General features: G+C 44.9%; 1 protein-coding gene across 2 annotated transcripts in view; it reads right to left on the bottom strand.

Annotated features, from left to right (window-relative positions):
• Positions 1-11058, bottom strand: part of TSPAN5 (tetraspanin 5) — an 89725-nt gene that overhangs the window by 19890 nt on the left and 58777 nt on the right. For both annotated transcript variants that reach the window (XR_013990488.1, XM_081021213.1), the window contains exons 3-7: positions 5693-5839; positions 2944-3114; positions 1487-1612; positions 814-861; positions 571-687 (exon numbers count right to left, since the gene is read on the bottom strand). Coding sequence is in view for 1 of the 2 variants with exons in the window: in XM_081021213.1 (XP_080877339.1) it covers positions 571-687; positions 814-861; positions 1487-1612; positions 2944-3114; positions 5693-5839 (609 nt within the window). In the remaining variant the exon portion in view is untranslated. The remainder of the gene's footprint in view (positions 1-570; positions 688-813; positions 862-1486; positions 1613-2943; positions 3115-5692; positions 5840-11058) is intronic.

Raw genomic sequence — 11058 nt, 5'->3', positions numbered from 1 at the left:
CCAATCATTCTGTCTACACAAGCATTCCAGTTTGCCAGACAGAATGACCTCCCCTCGCTCCCCTTCCTTCCTGCATGTTGTCCTGGGGGTCTCCCACTCCACCAGAGCCAATTTTGGGGAGGTGAGCTCTGTTGCACAAGCAGAATCCTTCCACTCTACTTCCACTGACAGGACTAGGTAGGTGAATCCCACCCACCCTTGCCTAGCATCCAGGAAGGATATTGAAGCAGACTTCCACAGGCCTTCCAGAACATTCCAAACACACAGCACTACAGGGGCTTCTCATAGCTACAGAAGCCAGAAGATCCGCAAGATGGGAAACAAGTTGGTGTCCACCACTAATTCCAGTCTTGTTTAGGTTACTTGCCAGAGGGACAACCCTTGGCTTTTACAAGAAGCAAGCAGGAATCACTTCCTCCTATTTCACATCAAGCGTGCAGCGTGGATTAACCACGTGGGTCTGAAAGCTATGAGATGAAGGACATCAAGGTTGTCGTGAGGAAGAGAACCACATATACTACCTTGAGCTCCTTAGAGGAAAGCCAGAACATGAATGCAATCAATCAATACCTGCAGTAATGCAATCCCAATGAATATGCCAGCCACTATAGTGAGGTTCTCTTGCAGCCATTTCTCAAACTGGGGGACGCAACCTTTCGTGTAGATAACAATCTGCTGGTCAACTTCCTGGAGGGAACAGCAAATGGAAAGAAAACACACAAATCAAACCATGCAACCCTTCCCTTTGGATTCCACCTTCTTTCCCATCCTCTCTCACAGAAGTTACACCAAGTGAAATGGGCAGGGACTTACTGGTTTTTGCCTGGCATCGTAGCCGCACTGAGTATTGATGACATCTTCCTAAAAATGCGAAAACACAAAAAGGCACCGGTAAATTTCTCCCTTCATCCTGCCAAATGTCCATGGTCTGAAAGCAGGTATAGGGAATCTGCAGTCCTCCAGTAGCTGACTCCCATTAGCTCCCAACTAGCAAGGCCAATGACCAGGGACGACAGATGATGTATCTTAAATAGTACATCCCATCTCTCTTATTTGCAGATTAGAGTCCTAATCTTAATACAAAGCTAGCTGCATCTTAGCAGGGCTTAATTATGGACACCCAAGCATGCCAAGTTAACGAGTTTGTGGCTCTATAATTAGCACTGGCATCACCTCTTCCCCCCACTGTCTTTATTACTCATCCAGTACAATTAGACAACTAGTTTGGTCACTGGCTGCAGCCCATTATAGATGCCTGCAGGTAGCCTGGCAATAGTCACCTCAAGAAGGTGAAAGGTGTATTGACAGGCATAGGATACCCTGACTCTGCAAAGCTTTTGTGCATGCTTTGAGCTGGCAGCAAGACATAGGTCCATTAAAGAGGACCAGCACACATTCACACAGAGTTCTTTTAGCATAAAAGGCAGCCTCCCGTTTGCATGCAGCAGCTTTCCCCAGGGAATAGCAGCGCTGCCAGCTGACTTACAGCAGGATCCTTAGTGCAGCAGGAAAAGGGCACCCCACAGCGCTCTCGGCTAGCGTTGGTGTCTGTGCAGTTGAAATAAATGTTGAGGTTCCAGTCATCTGCTCCAAAGGCTCCGCAGCACTGCCACTGGAGGAAAGCCAACAGTTATTACAGGCGGAATCACCACTACTGCTAGATCTCTCTGCCGTTTTACTGGAGAAGGAGAAAATGTATTACCAGAGGGTTGAGACACAAGCCAAGAACCACCAGTGGATTTGCAAGCTACTGTTCTGGGTAACAGCATGTCAAGCTTTTTCTGTGTTGAAAAAACACGCAGAAGTATTGGGTGCCTGTTATCGTGCATGTATAACTACATTTCTCACAAATCCCCAAAACTCATTGAAGAAATTGTATGTGCAGCAACAGACCGGACAGGCAGGGCAATCTTACTTAAAACCACAGTTTTTGGTGGTTTAAGATGATGCAGAGGAAATCCACATGGGAAGCTGCCACACAGAGTCAGCTGGCCACATGGAGAAGCAAATTGTTTGATACAACCCACAGTGGTGAATTTATATGCACTGGGCATATGAAATCAAAGCCTATGCACTGGCTTCTTCCCATCTTTACTATATACGCTTCTGATGTTTATGATGTACAAATAAAAAGCTAGACTCTATGGAGCCTTCAGGGGGGAAACTATTTCACTTTACCCATCTTGAGCAGGATGTTTTGGACTGCACATTACAGGGTTTCGTTTTGGCTTGCTTTCCTCACAACTACAGCAATAGGCTTTCTAACCTTGCCCTTGGACAAAAAAAAAATATTCTATGTCCAAAAGCATAGCAACAATCTAGCGTTTCTCATTCTGCCACGAAAATGGGGATAAGTCACCTGAAAGAAGCATGGCCAAGAATAGTACACTGCCTAAAGACTAAGGTTGTATCCAACTAAGTAGTCTCCTTTATGCAAGGACCGCAATGGAAATTCCCTCCTTCTCCTCCCTCTGCACACCTCACAAATTTGTTCTACAGACTCCCCCCACCAACCCTCCAGAGCAGACTTAGGTGGGCACACTTGAGGAGGAGAGGGAGCAGAAATTCCATCGTGCAAGCAGAAATCCTTGCACAAGAAGGAGAACTTGTCTGGATGCAATACAAAGCATTTCCTAATAAAGTTAATTACTCTATTGCTTAGTTGCAATCATAAGCGCATTATTCACAGGGAACAAGCTTCGCATTGTTCCATAAAACGTTTCGCTTGCTTGGCTCCTTTCAGAAATAAAGAGCTGAGAAATGAAAATGAAAACAGGGGTGGTGGAAGGTACATTCCCTTCAAAATCAGGGACTGGGGACATGTGGCCCTCCAACTCCCAACAGTCCCAGCCAACATGGCCAATGATCAAGAATGACGGGAGTTGCGGGTCAGCAACCTTTGGAGGAACTCACCCCTGCCATAAAGCAAGCAAAAGCACTTACATATTCTTGCGTAAAATCTATGAGGTTCTGCAAATCAATGTCATCTCTGTATGCTCGGATGTTGTTGTTGATAAAGAAGTACAGCTGGTCCTTGATCCAGTCTTTGAAGACAAATGCCAGAACACCAGCCGTAAGTTCCAGGAAGAAAATGATTCCTAGGAATACTGAAAACTGCAAAGATGAAGAAGAGGAGTAATTTTAGTAAAGTCATTTTTTTAAGGCCTTCGATTATTTGGCTTCCGCGACAAATCTTTAAGACACGGCACCATGCCAAATGAGCACTTTGAGAGCAGAGCACCGCAGCTGCCCTGCTGCTAAACAACATCATGTGTGCTGATCGTGACAGACGCGGAATCACCACTCACTGGGTTGGGGGCCACTTTTCTGGGATCAGGCATCAGACCAAGTTAGGAGAGCTGTGTGCAGTTGGTTGATGTAATTCAGCTTCCCAATGAATCATAGGGTGATATCTCATATTAGTTATTCTCGTGAGTAGGCCCACAGAAATGAATAGACTTCAAGTCCACTAATTTCAAAGGGGACAATGGCGTAGTGCAGGGAGGGGGTCAAAGGGGCAGTGGCTCCAGGTGCAAAATTCTGAGGGGGGGTGCAGCCAGGCACCCCCACAACAGGCTCCCTCAGTGTGGCTGAACTCCTGTGACCTTCTGGAGCCGTGGGGAGGCAAGCTGCGCCAGGGCTGGGCCTTCACACATGGATCAAACTACAGAGTCCAGATCTGAGTTTACTCAGATGAAAAAGGCACCTAGAAACCAAATCCCACAAAGGAGTCAATCCCACCTCAAATGAATCAGGTCTTCTTAACTAAGTTCACCTTTCTGAGCCATACAATGGTTATGCTGTGGCTTAACTGACAGAGGCCATACGCCTCTGAATAATAATATCAGTTGCTGTGCGGAGAGAGCTGTTGTGCTCAGGTTCTGCTTCCAAGCTTTCCGTGGACCTCTGGCCTGATCCAGCAGCAGTCTTGCGGTGTTCTGGATTTAAAGCCCAACATTTCCAACAAGCCTTCCCAAGGAAACAACGAACTAGCGTGCAAATCTACTCACACTGCAAAGGAGATATACAGTATTCTTGGAAGTTTTATGGCTTGTGAGAACTGTAATCTGGCAAGGGGGTTAGAAATTCTATAACCACCACAGCTCCCTTATAGAATTACAGTTCCCAGGATTCCACGGAGAGAAGGAATGAGTATTAAGCATGTTTAAGTATTCACTGGAAATAGGCCCATAGGAATTGGGCAGTCAACGGCAACATATGCGCAAACACACAATTAGGTTGAGGAGGTAGAAAGGAACTAAATGACTTCATAGGTTTGATTCTATAACTGTGGATGACATGGGACAATTTCCAATCACTAATATAGAGGATTCTGCCTTAGAGCAGGGGCGTAATCTTCGTTCTCCTTTTCAGCCTGTGAGAAGCAAAAGTACTCTCACTTTCAACACTGTCAACAATTGGCACAACATATTTGGGCTTATGAAAGACACTGGCTATGTTCCTACATCATTGCAAGCCATAGTTGCTGACCATTTATTGGAATCAATAAACCATTGCATGCTGTAAGGCAACAACAACCTATGATTTAAGCCTGATTAGTTCATTACTCATTAGCTTGCTGATGAGTAACGAACACTTATCCCACGTTTGGACATAAATGGAAGCCAAGCTTAATTGTCGTTGCCTCGTTTGCTTCCCTAGCCTGAGACACAAGAGGCGACAAGTGAGGGCAATCGGGTAGTGTACACTTTACTCATATAGAAAAATTAGCAGAGTTTTTTTTTTAATTAAAAAATGTTTGAAAGGAAGGAAAAGGTAAAGTCCTATTGCCTATTATTATTATTATTGTTATTATTTATTACATTTGTAGACCGCCCTTCATCTGAAGATCTCAGGAAAGTTCATAGTAAAAAAAGACAAGATAAAAAGACAAAATACATAATGGAAACAAAAACAAAACAATAACACCCCCACACAAATACATTTTAAAGGCTATATAGGATGTTAATCAGCCCAATGCATGGTTGAAGAGAAATGTTTTATACACACACAACAACAACAACAAACAAACAAACAAACAAAATTATTCACAACAATATCAAATCCAGATTCTCCTGATCCTGTGACTTCCCTCCCACCGGTTCCTTAAATTGCCTTTTCAATTGCATGTTATTTCTACAAGAAACCAAGCCTTTGGTGTCATTGACCTGGTATTGTGGAATATTCCGCCAACAAAGATTCAACAGGTACCTTCTGCTTGAACTTTTAAATGCCTGCTGAAAACGTTTCTATTCCATTAGACTTATGAGGGCAATTAAGAATACATCTTTCCATAACAGTTACCTGATTCCTGTTTTTTAACATATTTATATGGTTTCTTTGACTGTATAATTTTATGTATAACTGTTGTAAACTGATCTGATTGCTGTTTCTTTTTAATGAGCAGCAGATCATAAATATTTCAATGAGTAAATACAGGCAACTATCAATTTAGGCGCATCTGAATGACGTGCAATCGTGCGCACGGCACCGAACCCGGAAGTAGCCCCAAAATGTCCTAGAGGTGCCACAAAAAGGGGTGGAATGTGATGGGGCAGGGCAGGCTTACGGAATGTTCACCCCGCGCAAAACAAGGATTGCCTGTAAGTAAAATCAGCATCGAAACACAGCTTTCCATGAAATTGGTCCTTCAAGCAGGAAATGGCTACAGCCAGCTGCACAGGCTACTTACAAACTTGAGAAGGAAGGTGTTCTCTCGCAGGGCTCCAATGCATCCTGCAAACCCCAAAATGAACATCACTCCTCCTACCACAAGGAAGAGCCAGACTGGATCGAAACCTCCCAAGTCGGTGATGGAGGAGATGTTGGACAGCACTCCCTGGGAAGGTTGGAGAGAAGATAAGAGAAAGGAAGCACCCCAACAGGTGACAAATGCATCTGGTTTATACAGTGCCTAAGCTGTAGCTTTTTGGCTTGTCCTTCTGATGGTAACAGAAACCCAAACAGACACTAATGCTTTGCATTTATTTCCAGGAGAGATTGATACTGTTTGTGCAAAAGTGATGTTTCCTGTCAGTTCTTTTGTTTGCACTCAAATGCCACCACACAAATGCCGTCAAGCGCAGAGTCGCATCCTGTGTGAGGGAGTGACAGGACATGTCACTCAGTGCATGTCTGTAGAGAACAGGTTTGCCAAGATGTTAGAGAAGCATTAAAGGGGAAGGAGAGAGACTGGTGAACTGATAAGTTTGAAGTGCACAGGACTAGGACTGTTGAACCCATTAAGGCATTTTGTTGATCAATCATTTGCCCCCTAAGTCCATTCATTACTTATTTTAGCAAGTCCAAACATGTTGCAAAACCTGTGTGAAGCTGCCTTTTCTGAGATATTGAGCGAAGTGAAAAACAGCTTACAGTCTTAACAAGCAAGCTAATGCAGAGCCAGTTTATACATAGCAATACACCAGCCTTTCTCAACCTGGTGCCCTCCAGATGTTGGCTGCACTGCAGCTCCCAGCATCCCTGACCACTGGTCATGCTGGCTGGGGCTGATAGAAATCTACTAACATCGTTTGGAATGCCCTATTGTCCGTGAATCTGTCTATAACCCTGTTTCAAAGACATCTAAGTGGGAGGCCATCACCACAACTAATGGTAAGGACCAAGGAACACATCCCTGCTCCTCCACTCACACAATGGTAACTGCACAATGTCTGCACAGGCCTCCTAAATAACTTAATGCTGTATTAATTTATTTAAACAACAACAGAGGGGAGCCAGAACCCAGTTTCTTAATCCTAAATTCATGGGTATAAACTACAGCGGAAGGAAGGCAATCTACACATGCTCATTATTCCAGTTCAATACTGGTGGTGGTTGACTCCTGGAAAAATTGTGTTTTCAACTTTGAGAAGCGAGAGCTGGAGAAGGGCTGGGAAGGGAATGGTGGGCTGTCCATTTGCCACAGTTTCCTGTTTAAAGAGCAACAATTAAAAAAAAAAAACTTTAACTATTCTGCTATTGTGCCTGTCAAGCACAGGAGCTTTTACGAAACTCCAAGTTTGAACTATCCTTGGAAAAAACAACAAAAATTTATTATTATTACTATTATTATTATTATTATTATTATTATTATTATTATTAAGTTTCAACCATCTTAGCTGCAGGGCACACCTTCAAGCAACCAAGGTTCTATTTTGACAGGACGTTGTATAATAAAAATATTGGTGTTCCTTTAAGGTGAATAAAGCAAAGGAAAGGAATATATTTTTAAAACAAAAGCAAATGTTTGCATTGCGCTTTTTGCAGAACTACAGTGTTTGCATAAATATGTATAGCAAGTGGGAGCAAAGCACTGGAGTTATGTATTAATCACCCCCCGCCCCCAAATTATCCTTGCATGCTAGCTACAGCCTAGGGATATTGGTGCGTCCCATAAGATGGGAGAGGCAGAACAGAGTTTCCTGGCTAATCTCCAGTTCAGCTGTTCACTGAGCTCCTTCACCCTCTTAATAAGGCTGCAAAAGGACAAAACTCCAGGGGAGTTATTTGACCTACATCTGCACTCCTGAAACAGTCTCGGTCCAGATTTGCTACAGGAGGTAAAAAAAATAAAGGGGAGGAAGGAGAGAAGAACCCCAGGAAGTGAAGAAGCAAGCCAAATAAACTGACAGAGCTTCTTGTTTACACTCGGGGCTCTCCCTTTCAAGCCACTGTGATGTGGTCATTATCTGAATGCTGAGAGAGCTTAACATGTATCCCGACTCATATTTAAAAACAGCAAGAGGGGGGAATTCTGAATGTGGGAGCCAAAGGCAGGAGACATATTGCAATAACTATTTGGGTCAGGGGGGAGAGAATGAGTGGGGGTTTGAACAAGGGTTATTGGTAAAGTTTATTCTAATTCGATCACAGAATTGTAGAGCTGGAAGGGACCCTAAGGATCATCTAGCCCAACCCCCTGCAATGCAGCTGTCCCATTAGGGATCAAACCCGGAACCTTGGCATTACCAGCACCATGCTCTAACCGACTAAGCATGCAGGGTAAAAGCTGCATTTGCACCAAAAGCCAGCCCTAACCAACTACCTGGGCACCCTCAGAATTAAGAGTCCAAGATCCGGTAAGTATTCCCACCAGTTTGGTTTCTTTCCCCTTGGGAGACAGGGGAGATAACGAATGAGTCTCAGCATGCCCTCAGGTGAGGCCCAGAATTTCAGTGGGAACATTATTCACTTCGGTAGTTATGTGCTGCAATAGCGTTCATGCCGTATAAGTTCTGGAGCAGACTATCCAGTTTTTAAAAATAGTAGTAGTAGTAGTAGTAGTAGTAGTAGTAGAAGAAGAAGAAGAAGAAGAAGAAGAAGAAGCAGCAGCAGCAGCAGCAGCAGCAGCAGCAGCAGCAGCAGCAGCAGCAGCAGCACCACAAAGCACCCATGGGCAGGATCAGGCTCATAATGCGAAATCAGAAGGATAAACACCCACCATCCATTATTCAACCGTCTGAGGTCTATGCTGCCCTTTCTGCATTGCAATGTACATCTTATAATCGTCAATCTCATTTGGATGTCTATTTGGACACATAGACTTCCTATATCAATACAAATGTTGAAATTAGGATTGATTACTATTCTTATTGAGGGACGCGGGTGGCGCTGTGGTCTAAACCACAGAGCCTAGGGCTTGCCGATCAGAAAGTCGGCAGTTCGAATCCCCGCAACAGGGTGAGCTCCTGTTGCTCGGTTCCTGCTCCTGCCAACCTAGCAGTTCGAAAGCACATCAAAGAGCAAGTGCGCTGCTCTGGTTCGCCAGAAGTGGCTTAGTCATGCTGGCCACATTACCCGGAAGCTGTACGCCAGCTCCCTTGGCCAGTAAAGCGAGATGAGCGCCGCAACCCCAGAGTCATTCGCAACTGGACCTAACAGTCAGGGGTCCCTTTACCTTTACCTTACTATTCTTATTGCCAATGCGAGCTGCTTGCCACAGACTGGCTGGACACAGAGGAATGGTGGGAGGCACCAGCCGGGGAACCCCCGCAAGGAACAAAGGCTCAGAGCCTGGAGATTGGTGCTAGAGCGACAATGGGTGGTCAGAGGGAGAAGAGGGAGACGTTGTTAGACTCCAACTCCCATCAGTCCCAGCCAGCACAGCTGATGGCCTGCTGATGGTACCACATTGGCTATCCCTGTTCTAGGGAGCTCCTTCTTGTGTTTGGTCCCCGCAGGTACCAAAGGAGGCTTCTCTCTCTTGCATTAAAATTAGTTCTGCAACTGAAGATATCTCCCTCTCCCCAAGAGACAAGAGAAATGTGTGCAGACAAATTCAGCAACCCTTTTATGGAGACACTGGCTAAATGTTGTTAGGAACTGAAGCGCCGAGGCCTGTGAAGCAGAGCGTAAGGGCTATCCATACATTCCCCAATGCGCTTCCCCTTGCTGTTGTCACCGAGGAGCTACCAAATCTTTTCTCCCCACCATTTTCACTGCAATCAAGGGAAGTTTCGGGGTGAGTCCGAAGTGAAAAAGAATGTTCTTTTTTTAAAAAAATGAATAAAAATAAAACCGGAAAGAAGGGAGCGTTGGCAGTCTCCAGAAGACAGCCAGAAATCTAGTTTGCTGGAATGGTGATTTTCTTCCTTCTGAATAGCAGGTAGCCTTTTCCCATGCATCTGTAGGGCCAGTGAACCCTAACTAATAAATATATGCAGAGCCTGAAAAGAAATCAAAGTACGATGACATGTTGGTTTTTAATGGGCCTGGGCTTTCCTCGCTCTCCCTTCTTTGACACTCACAATGCAACATTTCACCCTGCTCCTAACCAACGTAGCTTTTGCAGGGGTAGCAAGACGGGGCAACAGGAGTTATTTAAAGGGCCGTATTCATTGGTTCGTATTAGCGCCCCTTCCCACCCCCTTTCAAAAAACAAAGAACCACTCCTGCATCTCATGGGAGGTGAACAGGTTTTGTCTGAAGGTCTGAGAAACGCATGTCACCAGTTGGGAGCCATGCTTGCTTATTCCTAACCTATACCTCTGCCACAGGGCTTAAAGTTTAAAGACGAACAATTGAAAGAGCAGCGGCAACCAGAAAACCGAACTAAAATTCCAGCATCAAACAGATCTAAAGAATTAATCTTTAAAGACCAAGGAAGATAAGAAGCTCCTCATCTGGGAGCAAAAGGCACCGGAGTCCAAGCTTCTCTGGGGAGAGCCCTTGTAGAACTACAACTCCCATAATACCTCACCATTAGATGGGCAAGGTTGGTGTGGTGGGATGGAAATGCACAAGATCTGGAGGGCCACAGCTTTCCCCATCCTGGATGCCACAGGACACGGCAGCCCTTTGCCCAACCACCACAGTCAACATGGTGGGGAACTCGAACAAGGTCTTTTGAAAGAGATCTTAAAACTCAGGCAGATTCATGTGGAAGGTGGCAGACTCTTCAGGTATCCAGGCCCTGAGCTGTTTGGGCCTTTAAAAAGGTAAGAAGCAGTAAACATGCTGCCAAGCTAATGCAGTTGTTTCATGATTCATTTGGCCCCAGTTAGAAAATATAGGTGCCATGCTTTGTACTTACTGAGGTTCCCAAGTACTCTCCCAACAACAGACCCATATACAAAACATTATAGTCATCCAAAATACAGGGTTATCAGACCACTGATAATTGAGGCTAGGCTTGGTGCACCAAAAGATGCTGGTGAAATGTGTTTTGGAAGCCACTTGGGCTTTCTTAAGGTAAGACCAGATCCAACTGCAGTTCCAAGCTGCAAACCTAATCCTTTAGGGGAGAGTGAAACCATATCCAGAAAAAAACTGGATATCAGATGAACCACCCACCAACGGTACTCCATTGTCTCTGGATTATCCATGGTGCACCATTCTAATAAGTCATTCACACCTGTAGAAGGAAGGAGCCACTATCACCCTACACCTAGTCAGGAAATTGCCACACTATGACAATCACTATCCCGCTGTCCTGTGGCAAAGACCAGGATCAGAGTGGAACCTGCCACATGAACAGGGCTAATGAACAGCCCAATAGAGAGAATGCTGGGATTGGGGACCTATGTTTAAACCCTGCTCACGGCCAGCATATAGGTT

This window comes from Podarcis pityusensis, assembly GCF_964106645.2.
Source record: "Podarcis pityusensis genome assembly, chromosome: 9".
Classification (NCBI taxonomy): domain Eukaryota; kingdom Metazoa; phylum Chordata; class Lepidosauria; order Squamata; family Lacertidae; genus Podarcis; species Podarcis pityusensis.
Note: the sequence above shows the minus strand (reverse complement) of the source record. Positions and strands in the feature narration are given on the sequence as shown.